The sequence below is a fragment of the Acanthopagrus latus genome, chromosome 4 (assembly GCF_904848185.1).
Source record: "Acanthopagrus latus isolate v.2019 chromosome 4, fAcaLat1.1, whole genome shotgun sequence".
Lineage (NCBI taxonomy): Eukaryota > Metazoa > Chordata > Actinopteri > Spariformes > Sparidae > Acanthopagrus > Acanthopagrus latus.
The window spans coordinates 230,494-247,500 of NC_051042.1; the positions used below are offsets into that span (position 1 = coordinate 230,494).

A 17,007-nucleotide genomic window follows, 5' to 3' on the forward strand; every position below is an offset into this window, starting at 1 on the left:
GTGTCAATTTTGACAATAGATCACGCCAGCACGGCGCAGCACTTTCTGCATATCACACAAACACCAGCACAGACAGGCCCAGACAGAGTCAGTGATATCTCAGCGTGGTTGGAGCGGTGCTCGTCAGCTCTCTGCTGGCTGTGTGGATGTTTCACTGCACCATGATGTGGGTTCCACGCATTCCAGCCATCACAGCCTGCCCACACACAACACACTGTGGAGCACAGCTACAGTGTGTCTTTACAGCCTGTCAGATCTTTGTAGACATCAATCAGCTTCACCTCTCCATCCATGCTTCACTTTAGAGGGCCATTAATCCTCATTGAGTGTAACACAAGTATCATGTATTACACTCTCCTGTTCTTCAGAAGAAAGCCATACACATGCCATACTCACACACTCACACACAGACACACACACACACACACACACACACACACACACACACACACACACACACACACACACACACACACACACACACACACACACAGAGAAGGTAAGTGCTGAACAAACCCAGTTTTCCACACAGGAAGCGGACTCTGTAGTTGCGACAGAGACCATGAGCCTGGTCCTTGTTGAGGCAGACAAAGCCGTAGTCCTTGTCATTCTTGTGGATCACATCTCCTGTCTGGTTGGATGGTATGCCGTCATGGGTCTCAGCCTGAAATAGGAGGGAAAAAAAGACAGATTTCAACTAAGGGATCAATCGACACTATTTGCAACGCAATTCTTACACACCGAAACATTCTGATTTTGCAGATGACAGTTCAAAACATTTGGAAACATGCTCGTCTGTAACTTGAGAGAAACACAGAGATGCCTGGGTCCTGGCATCAGCACATGTTTTGTTTGCAGGCAACTAAAAGTATGTGTTTTTTTGCACCAGACATCTGGTATTTGTCTGCGTCTGGCTTTGCTGGCAAACAGCAGGAATTTTCTAAAGGCCACCAGTACTGTGGATAAGAGCTCAGTGCTTCATCTGTCTGGACACAAGATTGAACTTCACGTCAGAGTCCGCCACAGATACTTTTGCAACATCATAACACAAGTCTCAGTCATTTCAGCTGGCGCAGCATGCACCTCTGTTCTGAGTCAACGTTTCTCAAGTCCTGTGTCCTCAACATCACTAAAGTTTCTCTTGTGCAATCCAGCAAATTTCCCTGCAGGTCAGAGCTGCTGGCATAATACAGTAAAGGCCATTCTCATTGTTTCAATATGTGGGTTCATTTGTTTAATTATCCTCATGTCTCAACATTAATATGCTAAACATTTCTTGACATTTAACTGTGGCTCCATCCCCAGTCCTCAGACCCCTTTCTAACAGAGCAACAGGACAGTGACCACTACAACATCAGTGATCTTCAGTGATACTGTTACAGTACAACACCAGGAAGTACTGATGCTGAAGCTCTGGATACTGATAATAATAATCATTTCTTCAGTGATTATTAATAATCTATTATTGTATTAGTGTAACAACTCATTTGCTATTGATTTTATTTTGTATCAAACAGTGAAAAAGGGAAGTGAGATAAGAACCAACAGGACAATTTGTGAGGGAGAAGCAATAAAGCTTATAGTTAGCTCAAGTTATATTGTTGCACAGCCGACATGACAAAGAACAGCTGCAGCCCATAGTAGTGATTTTTTATGATAATGGTCAGGGTGTTGGACTCTGTGTGGGCAGACCTGGCACCACTGCTTATCTTCATGGAAGGCTAACAGCTGCTGCTTGATGGTGCCAGGCTGGATCTACACTGCTGGGGCTGTCGTGTCCCAGCAGCACAGTGATGGCAGGTCGGCTTGGCGCTGATGGTCAGACAAAACTCAGACAAATGCCGTTAATCCAACGTGATTATGCGTGTCGATGTGGGTTTAAAGTTTTATTTCTTCAGCTTTAAAAGATGCTATGACATGTTGTGTATGGCTGTCATTTGTATAGTTTATAAATCAGATATTCCTGTGTTGCATTCAGATTTCCCTCATGTGCACAAAGTATCCACAGAAAACATTGTGGCATGTGATCCAGTGTCTAACTGGTAACAGCCTCACTATGTACAAGTCACCATCTTTACACTGTAACAGCTGCATCAAGTTACAGCTGATGCTGCTAATGTAACATCCGTTTGCTGCTTTGCACTGGCTGTTGAAGCATCACGGCTCAGGTCAGAGCTGACAACAGTCACACTGACTGACACACCCGCATGCTAACCTCCCTTTGCACTGAGGTCCCAGCAGAGTGAAGGAATATATTTACGAGGCTTTTTTGTTTTTTGCAGCCAGCTTCTCATATAATATAACTAAACAATCCAGTATATCCAGTGGAGCTCTGACAGAAGTATACAAATGTGCATTCCAAATAAGTCAGACAACAAAGCTGTCTTGTTGTCGTACTGTACAGATATGGAGCATATTCCAGCTCTTCATCCAGGACTAGAATTGGGATGGACCTTAACTTGAAGATCTAATTCTGTATTTAACACTTCATCTCCTCCCTCCTACACAGCTCACTGGCCTCTGCTGCTTTTGAGTGGGTCTGTGTTTCCTCCATGGTGCTGGTTGTAATGTTTGGCCGCTGGGTCTTCCTTTCCTGTTCGGACGGCATGTTTGTGTTCAGTGATTCTCTCTCAGTTCTCTTAGTTCTCCAACATAGAAAACAAGTGCATGGACGTTGGATGTGGTATACTACATCAGCTGTGTCGAGTTAATGAATTCTTGGTGCTCCTCTGGAGCTGACGGGTGGTGCAGATGAATACAAATCTCTAAGCAATCAATCACTTTCTATGATTTTCCAGTTGTTGTTGATGAGTTGCTTTATTTTATATCTCCAGTATATCTGTCTTATCAGCTTCTATGCTGTAGTATAGGCCTGTTTAATAATTTTGGAGCATCCATTCAGAAACCATACTCACTACACCATTCTCAACCTCAAAATCTGATTCTTGAACCCATTTCCTCCAGAGACACTGAAGCTCTTCATTTGTGATGTTCTTTATAAGATCAGGAGGGTGAAAGCTCTGCACTGTGTTTCTGTCAGTGTGACAGTGTCCATCTCTGTCTGAGGTCCAAAGAATTAGTTTGTGGTATCAAATTATCCGTGAAATGACAGTAGTTCTTGTGCAGTGCCTTAAATAAATAAATAAATATGAGGTCCTATTGGCCATTAAGCTTGGTCTTATCTTTGGACTGGCTGTGGGGAGAGCAAATATATTGTTCCTCCTATAAATAGATTAGTGAGGCTTGGAGTGTAACGAGCTCCTCTAGCTGTGCCCTTCTGTTGCTGATAGATATCGTCTTGAAGAAGGAAAACTATATTCCATCCATTCAGGTTAGGCCAGTCGATGAGTCTCAATATAGAGTCTTTATGTGGTTTCCATCCTTCAGAGCGTCTGTTTATATAGTATATGCCTTGATGAAGGCTGAGAGTTCAACGCGTAGGCACTAAGCCCATTTATTGAAGATTTTTCATTTGGTATTTTTTGATCACAGAGTGAAGTACAGTCTGCCCTCAGCTTTCTGGTTTCATTACAGCCAACACTTGAGATTTACATGTGACTTTTCATCCCCTCCCTGATGAAGGGATGCATTTCAGTGCTGGACAGTCATTCCTGACTAAAACCTTCCTCTAAACCTAATCAGGGTAAGACAACAAACACAGGCAGGAATAAAGGAATATTCTCCCAAAATGTTGGAATGCTACTTTACATGCTGAGACACAGGCCTACAGATAAGTGATGAATAAATGAAAGATTCAAAGCGTTCGATTAGTTCAGTTACGATTGTTTCATCAGATGAAACTGAAATAGTTCTCAGATATTCCAAAAACAGACATCAGTTCAGCCAGTCAAACATCTGAGGAGAGAGAGACACAGGCTTTCTGGGTAATTGTTGAAAAAATGATCCCTTTGCACTGGATCCAAATGATAACCCATCAGTGGATTTTCATCTTGCATTAGAGGCAAAAATAATGACCAAGCTACCCAGCTGCATAAGCAGCTCATCTCTGAGGCTCAGTGACTGTGTTTGCTTTCAGTAAGACGTGTGTGACTGTGCACACACACACACACACACTTGTGTGTATTTGTGTTTGATGAAGTGAGACGTACCTGGATGTCCAGTGGACTGCTGCACAGCCGGTCTGGGTAAGCCACGTGCAGGTCAGACAGTTTCTCCCAGTCTCCAGATCCCCTCTCATCATCCCTGTCGAACCACTCTGTCCACTCTGCCTCTGAGGAACACACACACACACACACACACACACACACACACACACACACACACACACCAGTAGCTCCCAGTTTATTGGTCAGACAGCCAAGCGGTAGATATTAGACTAATCTATGTCAGGGTTTTGACTCTCAGTCCATTTAGGCTGTCAGAGGGCATTTGTAGCAGAGTAATTGAGGTGCTCTCTCCTCCCATTACGCTCTCTGTCTGCAGCCACAGAGGGGATGTGCATTTGACGGTGGGCCTGAATTTCAATCTGAAGCCAGAGACATGGCAGAGGATGCTGTGTGACCTGTGATCAACCACCGTGTGCATGTACTGCACTTTCATTACATGAGCTGCTATCTGATGGGAATAAGAAGCGTCTAATTTGAGTCAGTTTTAACTAAAAGGAGGGGTTAATAACACCGGTGTAAGAGAGGTAGGATATGGGGCAGACGTACTGATGAGGTGCTGATATGATACATTACAGCTCAGGAGGAATTTAAAGAGCCACACTGAGATGATGGAAAATATTTTGCCCATGTCTTATCACTATAACGATAATGATAAAGACGTGAGACTCGACACTGATTAGGAAACTGTATGAATTAGGTGTTACTGCTGAACATTACACAGTGAAACAAATAAAAACAAGAGGAGGATAACATGAGGTTGACACGGTTATTCAAAGATGAGAGGAGGAGGAGGAGTTGGGAGAATATTTTGTATGAGTCAGCATTAATTATCTATTCAAAGATGACAGACGACGCCCCGCCCTCTGAATGTCCAGTCTGCTCTGATTGGTTATCTTGTACAAGCTTGAGCTAGCACCGCCAGCAACAACAGAGCAGCTGTGCTAAAATCAATTGTTATGTGACAAACTAGTCACTGATTTATGCAAATGTGTGACATGGTTATGTGGTGGGATGTCACAGTCACGGACTACTGACGAGGCGTTCAAAGCACTTGTGGAAGAGTGTTTCCTCTGGGAAACAGGAGCTTCTGCTCTCTGATCTGATCTTTTAAGATTTCACATCCTCAAAAACTTCATTAAATCACTGATGGAGAGGGAAATACTGAAAAATGACAAAACAAGGCTGAGTTATTAAAGCGAAGCCATCTGAAGTGTTTGCTAAATGCCATCAACATGTAAACAGAATCAAACTAAGTGATGGCCGCGCAACTCCAGCTCCATTTTTATTGGCTGCCAGTGTTTCTGTTGCTCATCACATCACTCTGAAAGTTACCCAGACTATATTGTTCACCACTGCTGTTGCCATCAGAGCTGTGATGTAGTGATTGTTGTGTGGACGGTCCCTGAGTCTCACTATCATTCCAGTGCATAGACATGACCAGCGGAGTCCCTGTAGTACCTGTGTGATCAGAGATACTTCGTGTGCCAGACACACACAGGGTGAAAAAGAAACCCTGCATGATTAGCACCATGCCTAGAGTTACATTTCATCATAATCCTTTCAATAAACATCAGAGTGATTTTTATGCTGGAGAAAACTACAAAGAGTGTTGATGAAACGTGGAGCTCACCGCAGCTCTGACGGCTCTGCAGTGATCATGTTGTAAATGATGATGACTTACACACATGAACCCAGGAGTAGAGACACTGATCACATGTGCTCTGCACAGTGTGTCGTCCAATCAGTTAGTCACTTAGTTTTCTTTGGAACAGACACACATAGCTTGTTTATTAATTACATCTTAATGCAACTGCAGCTTTTAAATGTTTATATGACTCCTCTGTTGTTTTTGGGGGGTGCAGCAGGTGGAGGCAGAGATGGTGATGACACTGAATGTTTTGCTGGGTGAAAGCTGCTCGACACACCGTCAGCTCTAACAAAAGAGATGCTGAGCTGCAGCATGTTGGGATTTTACAGCCTTACAACTCATCACTGTCCACTGTTTGTTTGCATTACAGTAATTAAATAATCTGCTGAGTAAAAAAGCCTAATTACTTCAGTTTTGTTTCTAATAATAATTTTTAGCTCTATATAAGTCTGTGTATTTCTGCCACTGTGATCTTCTCGTGGCTTATGTAAATCCCATCTGCACTATGTTTATGTCTGCTCGGATTTTTTCTCATAAATCTGATAGTTGCACACTGCATCATCTCTGTAAGAACAGCCTAACACATTATTAACCTTCATTTATGTGTCTCCTCTTGCTGTTTGTACTATTTCCCCTTAAATGTATAACAGGAGAGAGAAACACAGCAAACACTGTCACAAGTGAAACTGCGACTCGAGCCTGATGTGTCTGTTTGGCAAACAGCACGTGTGTTCAACAACAACAACACAGCTACATGCTGCACAACCAGGGATTCAAAACTTAATCAAATTAAGTACGAGCTTTGATGTGATGTTAATTTAAAGTTGATGCACTTACCAATATCTAGCATTCAAAATGTTGTGCTGCAAATGTATTTTGTCAGATAAGTGAGGTGGTGGTGGTGATATCTAAAGCTTGTAAGATTGGATGGTATGTCTGTTCCTTGCTGCATGAACTGCACAAAGCAGCGCTCCGTCTGGGTGTTCTGAAGCTCCACTTCAGGACACATGTATTTATCTTTTTTTATTAATATTAATTTAGTGCCGACACAGAAGTTTGGCCTCTGGTGTTAAAAGAGGCTGATTTATGGTGCCTGTGTGCTCTACACAGAGCTGACGCTGACCTACACCACAGTGAACATTTGTACATGTGTGCTGGTGCGTTTGTGTTGTTGACGGTGGTGAGCACACTGCCAGCTGACTTTCCCCTTTAAACACACCAACTCCTTCAGTTCACAGCTGTGACTTGGTTTTGGCAAGCTGGTGTTTGCCATCGGGCTCCTTGTTGAGGGGCAGCCTGCCTCCAGACATTCAGCCTGTCTGCTCTGTCTCGCTGAGAGACACGAGAAGCTGCGATGAGAAGCTTCAGAGGAGGAGTATTATCTAAGAGGAGCAGCCGGCTGGTCAGGAGGGACTGCAGCAGCCCGAGAGTTCAGCGTATTTAACTGGGAAGCTACAGGTTATTGGCACGGCTGCTCAGCACCAGAGGAGAAGCTGTATAAAATGTGATGCTTCTAAATGAGCCAGTCACATTACTTGTGGTCTGCATTGTGTAATGTACAGTTACATTTCTGGGGAGGAGCATGTCAGGCTACAGCGTAAGGCAAAAGAAGACTGCTGATCCGAAACTGGGACTTCCCTTCAGTAGGCCTGTGCTCAGCAGGGTCTAGTCAGGAGCGTCAGACAGCACAACAATCTGCACACTTTTTAACAAGTGATTTTTTTCTACGATTAATTACTCAAAATGAAGGTGTTACATTGAAAGCATTAAGCACAACAAACCCTGACGTGTGAGTCGTGTGTGTAGAGTTACCTTGCACCCACTGGCTGCTGGTGCTGACGGTGAAATGGTCTCCATAAGTCGACTGAAAAACACGAGAGCTCAGGGCCTCAGAGGAGGCTTTGGTCCCTGACAACACACACACACACACACACACACACACACACATCACTTACATCATATATGCTCTACCACACAAACAACAGCAGCACGGGAGCAACATTTTAAAACTGATTGCTACCTTGGTAAACAGCGTGGTCCTCCACTATAGAAGAAGAATCACCCTTTGTCACTATAAAAGTCCAGGGATGTCTGTGGAGGAGAAAGAGAAGACTGATGACAAAGGGAAAAATAAACAGGTGATAGATGCGACAGAGAGAAACAACAGAGAATGGAGAGATGAGACCGGAGGAAGACAGAGACACGAAGACAGAGATGTTTAGTGAATAAGAGAATAAATCAGCAGCAGAAAGAGCTCGGATGGAGAACAGCAGGTGACAAGAGAGAAACATCCACAGTACATCACACACACACACACACACACGCACACACGCACACACGCGCACACGCACGCACGCACACACACACACACACACACACACACACACACACACACACACACACACACACACACACGCACACACACGCACATACACAGACGCACGCACGCACACACACACACACACACACACGCACACACACTCACACACACACACAGACGCACACACACACACACGCACGCACACACACACACACACGCACACACACACACAGACGCACACACACACGCACGCACACACACACACACACACACACGCACACACACACACACACACACGCTGATGTAAGGAGGGAGTGGCTGACATCCATAAGTGGGGAGTCTGTAATTTCATGAGCTCTCCCAGCATGCATCACTCGCTGTCAGTGAGGAAAGAAGAAGTTCTGTGCATGTGTGTGACTCCATGTGGTACCTGAGATGTCGCCGTGTGTGTGTGTGTGTGTGTGTGTGTGTGTGTGTGTGTGTGCGTGTGTGAACAGAACTGAGTGTGTGTGGAGCGTGGAGCAGTCCGGACTGAGCCTGGACACGGTGCTGGGCAGACGGTTTCTGCTGTCTGAGCTGACAGAGGACACTCGGGTGTGAATAATGATTATAGATGAACTACAGTAATTAAACAAATTAAGATAAACATCTGTTACAATTTAACAATAAACAGCTGCTGAATCATAACAGTTTATAAAGCATCTTATTGTTTGTGAACAGGGGATCACCCAGTAACTAACTCATGGTTATTACAAAATGTTAGCCAACTGTGTATCTACCCACAGTTAGCATGATGAGATGCAGACAGGCCAGCTGTAGCCAGTAACATGGAAATCAAGCAGGATTCATATCAGTCCAAAAATCCACCTAGTGAGAGTTTTCTGAGGAAGGAAATACATTTGTTACACTTCAAGGACACACACACAAAGCATGTTTACAAGGACACACACAGAGCAACTGTAGTGAAGTGATGAACACGTGGAGGCAGGACAGCCCAAATCTCAGCAGTCACAGAGGAGCAGCTGATACTGAGCCACAACTCTTGTGGATTGCTTCTTATTAACTGTGGTGAGTCTGTCAGTGAGTCAGTAAAAAGTGTTACTGTATCCACCATCCAAACAGGAATGTTAGGAAGCAAACAGAGAACTCGCCATCCAACTCATGTGAAGACAGCACAGTTCAGCTCATACCTAAAAGACACGTCACAATTCCCCACAGATGCCGATGTTCCCTGACCGAGTTTGAAGGAATTTTTGCTGAGCTTTAAAAAGCAGCAGCAGAAGTGTGATGGTGTGTTTCTCCACACGCTGCCAGCAGCACCAGCTGCAGTAAACATATGCAAATAACATAACTGGGAATGTATTGCAGAGTCCACACTGTCTCATAAATTCCAGCTTATTAAAATGTCTCTGGGTGCGCCGCAAATTACACAGCCTCTCTCTGGTGATGACACCAGCGCTGGCCTGTCGGCAACAATGTGCCGAGCGCAGGCGACAGGAGTCATTAGGCAGGAATCCCTCTGCCACCTCACCATCGCTCCCATCCATTTACTCTTTCCTCAGCATCCACAGCCGTGCGAACCGGGACAGGGACTGTGAACTCTCGCTCTGTCCTCATACCGTTTATGAAACCCTCCCAGTGTTTCCTGCGGTCTCCTCAGCGGCATTAAGTTTCATAACACCGCCCGGCCCGGAGGTTAACCACAGGGCCTGCACTGCCAACATCTGCCAGCATCTTCTCTCAGCCCACAACAAGGCCTCTGATATTGTAACGACTTGCACTGAGCAAAACAAAACACTCACACAAGCTTGTGGCTTGATATGCAAAGTTGCATATCCAACATTTTGTATTTTCTTGTGTAGAAAACAAGAGCTTAGCTGAGTCTTGTTAGAGGAATGTGTCAGTGTACACATTCTTATCTGCTCTGATGCCCCTTATGTCAGTAACTTTGAGACATCTCCAGGGTTCTGTTATCATGCCATGATTCAGTTTCCATTTCTCATGCATTCCTCACATAGTAACACACACACACACACACACACACACACACACACACACACGCACACACCCACACACACACACACACACAGACCTGAGCTTTTCCCACTAAACACTTTCTGCAGAGTGAGATACAGCATCACTTAAGCACACACAACAGGATTAGCTGCTACAGCATTCCATAACAAGTGGGAGTGTGTGTGTGTGTGTGTGTGTGTGTGTGTGTGTGTGTGTGTGCACTGTAAATGACATACTGTGAGCATACCGAGGCCTATCTTTAGGCTTCTCTACATCTCTGCTGCATGTTGGGGCTGAACATACTTGTTTTCCTCTCAGCAAACAGCAGACAGATGAAGGGAGAGACCAGCTGGCTGAACATTTAGCAGCTTAAGAGCCAGTTATTTTTCTCAGGAGTTGATGTGAACCAGGCCAAAGCCCACAGAGGAGGGAACAGGGGACTGACTGCAGGTTGATCAGGTGAACACATGCAGCACACTGCTCTGAGTCTGAGTCTGCAGGCTGTATAAACAGCCAGCCAACATGTTCAACACACACTTTATATATCGATACTGTGTTTACAAGTCATCCCCCACACACAAGTGTACAATTAATGAACAAAAGAAGTGATTAATGCCTGTTATCGATTGATTGATTGATTGACTGTCTCCATGAAATAAGGTATATATAAAATTAATCATCCATAAATGAGGTTTGCAGGAGCATCATGCAGTCCAGATGTGTTACACAATATATGTGCATTAAAGTGACTCAACCTTTATGTAACCTTCATGCTTTGTGTGTTGTTGAGTTGTGGACTCGTTTGATTGGATTTGATTGGATTGTTTCCAATCAGAGAAACACATTATTCTACTCAGGCTAAAATAATGTAATAACTCTGTCTGAGTCACATGAATACATTTAAGCAGCAACTGCAGTTATTTAACACTGAAGACAACAACTCCCATGATCCCGCACTACTTCACAACTTTATCAAACTACAGTTTTAGTTTTTTATGGTTTTGTTTGAGAGACCCCTAAAGGCAGAACATACAAACTGTGGATTTCAAACAGAGAGGAAGGTTTTCAATTTAACGTCTTTCAAAAATATTGATAGTGAACATATCAGTGAAATGAGAGGTGACGTATATCTGATCTGTTTTCCACACGGTCAGACATTCACAGTACTTAAGGGTCAGGGAAGGATCACAGTCTTTGTTTAATACTGACAATGAGCCAAATCACAGAAAACATGATTATGAACATCCTTTCACTGATCAGAACTGAAGGTGGACTGGAGTCCATCTGCACCCACTGACCCATCATCCTGTACAACTCCAGCACAGCAGATTAATGTCACGCCTCATTCACTGGAAAACGTTTGTGAGTGTGAACATGATCCAGTGATTTCAAGTCAACACAGGAAGGAACATATGTTATCACATGTAAATGTAAATTGTAGGAGACAGTGTTGTACCTTCAGTGTGCAGGTCAAACACCTGTCAATGTTTAGGTCGATTGTAAAAGAATGTTATTTTGTCTTAATTCAGAAGTGACATAGCTGTGTTTTTCTTGGTTTATAGTTTTCCTTTGTTTGATTGGATCATTATTTCATGACATAAAGATTAGAGCAGTGCTGCAGAGCTGCTGTGGGCTGCTGATCTGGTTCTCTGGATGGAAGAACATCTGTGTGTTTGGTGACGTCACAGCTCTTTTAGTGAAAATGAAAACACTGATGCTGTTGACTGCATTATTTTCTTTCTAGCTCATGTTTATGAATGAGGACGAAAATAGAAACACCTGTCAAGGTAATTTATCACAGGACAACTCCACCATCACAGTCGTTTCATCTACACATTTCACAGAATCTTAGCTTGATAAATGTTGAATGTATGGCAGTTGCTGTTTTGAGCTGCAATAGATTGTACAGTTGTACCTAATGAAGTGGCCGCTGAGTGTGTGATAAATGTTCTCTGGAGACAGGTTATTGAAAATCATTACGCGCTACAGTCTCCCACAAAGCTGCAGGGATTCATTAATTAAAAAGACAACTGTACACTGTGACTCACCTGGGGTTCCACCATTTTGTTATTAATTTACAGCAATCAATAAAACAATGTGCCAGTGCTGCGAGCCTAAAAAAGTCTCTCCTGACGTGATGTGAGCTGAATACCTGAGTTCATACTGGAAGACCTGAGCGGAGTGTAACTGATCATTACTGATCAATCCATCCGTCTGTAATTGTTTTGATTATGAATATCAGTTTTGTCTTTGTTTCAGTAAATGTTGCCAGAGGAGACTAACATGGTGACCTTTCATCTCAACAGTTATCAGGAGCTCACCTAAATCCCAGAGTGCTGATGTGCTGGCTGCCCAGCCTGGAGAGGCTCTTCTTAGCAGAGTCCTCCAAGTTGTTGGAACCCTCGTCATTTACCACCATGGCTAGTATGAGCCCCGCCTCCACGCCATCCACATACTTAGCAAGGCGACGACTCTCGTCCTTACTGCGGTATGTGTCAAACCTGTAGGAGAGAAGGATCTTATAAAGGTACAGCAGAAAGAAACGGCATGTTTCTGTGTGCCTCCATCCATCCAGAAGCGCAGAAACAGAGTCACTCTGCTCAGAAAACAAACTGTGTGGTACGTACAGATCAATTATCAGCAGGTATGGTGATCTGTGGGTCACAGATTCTGTTTTGCAGTCTGGTTAAGAAGACTGTAATAACAAGGAGTGAAAGGAGGTTCTGCAGCTGAATCAGGTGCTTCTCAGAACGATGGCAGCAGAGTGAAGAGGATGAAAAAGGACTGCTGCACGCTCATATGCAGCATTTCACTACTGCGAATTATTCAAAATCAACAAAGATGGATTATACTTACAAGTTTACTTAAGTGGCATCTTTCAATTTAACAAGTTTCACTTAAGACATACAAAAGAATGGAAATGTTTATGGGATTATAATTTAAATGAATAACATTACTTAAGAGAGAAATTAACACTCTTAAAGTGATTTACAGTGCAGAAAAGGCACCAATAAAGAATTCATTACTGAATTAATTTCCCAAGGCCCTCCGAAACTAAAACTTTAATTACATGAATGTATTCCTCCCCAGGTCAAACACAACTGTTGGAGGACCAAAAGAATCAAATCAACCAGGGAACTCTCCCACAGATCCGTGGGGACGCTGTGCCAGCAGAGAACTGGCCAAATATAGAGTGAAATAAAGAACTACTGCTGCAAATATGAAATATGTAATTTCTAAATAAATACAATCAGGTTTTGAAAAACGGAGGCATGTGCTAATGGTCACTGACACACTGAATGTGGAGCCATATGAACTGAAGTGAGCAGGCTTCAGGGGCAGAAGTGAAATATATCATTTAGTTTTCATTAGTATAATCACCTGAAGCGAAGAGTTGTGTTTCTGTGACCGTACAGTGAGACCTTCATATCTACAGATCTCTCCTCCATCTTACACCACCATGTTTCTACAGCACCCAGGATGGACAGACCAGAGGAGCCATCGCAGTGGAGGGTGAGACGAGGGGCACTCACTGGTTGCTCACCAGATGCCTCTAAATCCTACACAATGGACCTTTAAAATGTCACAAAGCACTGCATGAACCCTTCCAAATGATGCCTATTGACTGAATACAGAAACAAAGAATCTGTGTTCGGCTGCGCTGGTGTTCATGTCTCTCCCTGACATCTCTGTGGATGTTCAAAGGGAGGAACAGAGTCCATCAGGGAATGGGATTGTTTTCCATGGGGATGACACACAGATGCTTTTGGTGATTAGCAGTAGTAGTTTTCTCTGTGAGTAGCTTGTTTAATGTTTCCAATGTGGAGGCTAATCAGTTCAGACACAGGAAGTCTGAGGTGTTTTCAGTCTAATACCTGATCTAGAGACAACTAACATGATTGGCAGCGGTGATTTCAGCTGTGTTTTAGATTCATCTATGGACAGGTCCTCCTCATGTCCGGTCAGCCCTCTAGACTCTAAATAATCTGATGAAATCACTCGTCAATATCTGGAGGATCCACCATCCCACAGAGAAAGAAGACCTTTCTTCACAAGTCCACAACACAAACAAGGATGGATTACTTTATAAACTGACTCTAATTCAACAGCAGCAACCACCTCATCAAAGTATCATACTACTTTAACCTCAGACCACAGCCCTGTTACTATACTGCAGGTATTCATGTCGGGTGGAAAAAGCCACAATTGGCGGTTCAAGTCAAACCTACTTAACGATAAAATATTCTTTGAAAAATGCTCAGCCTCAGTAAACGAGCACTTAACTTTTAATGATACTGGGGATGTTTTAGATTCAATTTTGTGGGAAGCCCCTCATATCAGATGAAGCCACACAGAAAAAGCAAAGGAGACAGAGATCAGCAGCTCGCTTTGCTTGACAAACGAATCAGAGGCACCATCTCCTGCACACACTGCACTGTAACTGTGAAACATAGTGAAACACAGTAGTTTTCTTTCTCAGAAAACGAGCACTCTGCTTCTGAAGGTGAGACTCCAACAGTCTGAACTGGGAGAGAACCATGGGCCTCTGCTCTCACATCAGCTGAGAGGAGCACAAACCAGCAGAGCCACTCGTAAAACTGGACCACCTCTGAGCTCTATTACCACTGACCCCATTAAAATAAAGGATTGCTTCAAGAAATATTGACTAAACTGTATAAAGTCCTGCAGCAGAAGATTATATTCTTCAGTATCTGCGCTCTCTTCCACTTCCTGAACGAGATCCCAATGAGCTCAAATATCTCGTCATCATATGGACCCGCTGCCCTTCTAGGCCACGACCTAAAATTCTGACCAATGGATTAAACAAATATATATCAACTGTAACACACCCAGACCAGGCGGGCTTACCCACCAGAACATCGTCCTTTATCAGCGTCAACGATGACTCCAGATTGTACACAATACACAAGACAAATCAAAATCTGCAGTCCCTGCACCACTGCTGTCTGTGGAGCATTTCAGTTGTTTGTAAGATGCTTTACGCCCACCTCAGTCACCTGACACGTCTTGTGATTTTAACCTACACTGTCGTAATGGATCAGCACTGTCTACTGATGACCTCTAAAGTTTCTGTCGCAGCCTGAGAAATCTGTTTCTCCATTGCTAGACTTTATCAAATGCTTTGGAAATCTATCAGGATAAACCATAAACTGGCTACAATGTGAAATGACGCCTCTGAGAAAGGATCTGAGTCAGAGCTACTGATCACAGAAAGCATCTATGATCGATAAACTTAAAAGTGATGTTGAATATTTGCAAACTAAAACTCATATAAAGGTAAATGATACCAAATTAAAACAAATCATTTAAATGACTTCTATCTTCTATCTTAGTTCCCATAAACATACATGTCCTGCCTCACAATAAGATGCTAGTTTCTCAATCTGGAATGGAAAAGGAGCAGTTACAGTAGAAGATCTGTATGCTGATCAAGTATTTTCTTCATTTATTCAACTCAGCCATCCCATAATGGAACAAAGTCAGAGGAAATATCCAACATCTTGAAACTTATAATGTTACAAAGAAACCAAATACTGTTTTGTCACAGTTCAAATCAATATCTGTTGTTTATCCATCATAAGTGTGGCTTCATTTTCCTCTATTCTCTCACTGAAATTGGCACCCTGCATATTAATAGTTTAACCATAATACTCATTAAGTGCATTGTACGACTGTCACCTTTAATCAGTCTGATGGCAGTAAATTAGAGGAGACAGGATCCAGTCTAATGCTCTGCTTCCTCCTCTAGAAATCACCCAGTTATCTGTTTACCACACTAAAAGCTGTATATCAATTTATCTGACCTCCATCTGGAATAACAACATCGTGGATAATGAATCATGAAAGCATATAACGGATGGCACTGATTTCTAAATGTAATATCCCTGCGTGAAACAGTGCCAGAGCCATTAGAGCTGATTTGTCTCCTTCACTTACAACCCTGTGGTCACGCCGTTTATGAGATGTCAGCCACCACATCACTTCTGCTCTCATTAAGAGTCTCGTCTTCTCCTTCACCCCAACCTTCACCTGTCATCGTGCAGCACCTCTCCAGTCTTGGGGTCGATGACGTGGATAATGATGCCTCGGTTCCCCCAGCTCCTCTGGAACAGGTAGTTGTTCTGGTTGCTCTCTCCGGGCTGTAAAGTCTTGTTGAGGAACGTCCAAGACAGCTTCTTTTCTCCGTGGATCTCCAGTGTCCCTCCTGTCCCCACGCCAACGTACTTCCTTCCAAAGTAGCTGTGTTCCTGATCACTGTCATCCAATCTGAGAACAGGGTGAGAGAAATATTAAGTTTCTGTAACTAACATTTCAGGCAGGGTAAGCACCAGTGTCTGTGTCTCACACAGGCTTATTTTAATGAGGTTAGAGGATTTTTTGCCTTCTTATGTTAGTTATGTCAGTAAAAGTAAAAGAAGAATCAGGGACGAGTGAGGTAGACATGTGATAAACTTGGACTGTCCACTAATCCCACGAAAAGACCAAGACAAAACCTCCATTAGCCGTCTGCAGCAGCCAGCCTAAAGCCTGCCAGTCACCATCTTAGTTTAGGATGTCATTATTAGTACTAATCACAAAGTACTGCTGAGGATGATTCATTGAGTTTTGCAGGTATTAGGTCACAAACCAATTTTTAATTGATGCTAATGCTGTATGCAGATGTAAAGCCAGGATTACCAGAGTGGTTCTAATCATCCTGACAGGGCCATGAGTGAGATTTCACTGCATCATCTCATACTTGATGAGATATTTTAAACCATAAATGTTGACCTGCTAGTGGCAGTGACATCTTGTGGGTACCGTGGAGATCTGCTCTTTAATGGTTTGAGTTATTTGTGCTTTTGACAGCTCGTCAGCTGACTAACCCTAACCCT

General features: G+C 43.3%; 1 protein-coding gene across 4 annotated transcripts in view; it reads right to left on the reverse strand.

Annotated features, from left to right (window-relative positions):
- Window positions 1-17,007, reverse strand: part of LOC119017678 (cell migration inducing hyaluronidase 1) — a 161,323-nt gene that overhangs the window by 56,775 nt on the left and 87,541 nt on the right. For all 4 annotated transcript variants that reach the window (XM_037094536.1, XM_037094537.1, XM_037094539.1 and 1 more), the window contains 6 exons: window positions 16,163-16,399; window positions 12,433-12,612; window positions 7,796-7,866; window positions 7,588-7,683; window positions 4,110-4,231; window positions 517-664 (listed from right to left, as the gene is read on the reverse strand). In XM_037094536.1, the coding sequence (XP_036950431.1) occupies window positions 517-664; window positions 4,110-4,231; window positions 7,588-7,683; window positions 7,796-7,866; window positions 12,433-12,612; window positions 16,163-16,399 (854 nt within the window). The remainder of the gene's footprint in view (window positions 1-516; window positions 665-4,109; window positions 4,232-7,587; window positions 7,684-7,795; window positions 7,867-12,432; window positions 12,613-16,162; window positions 16,400-17,007) is intronic.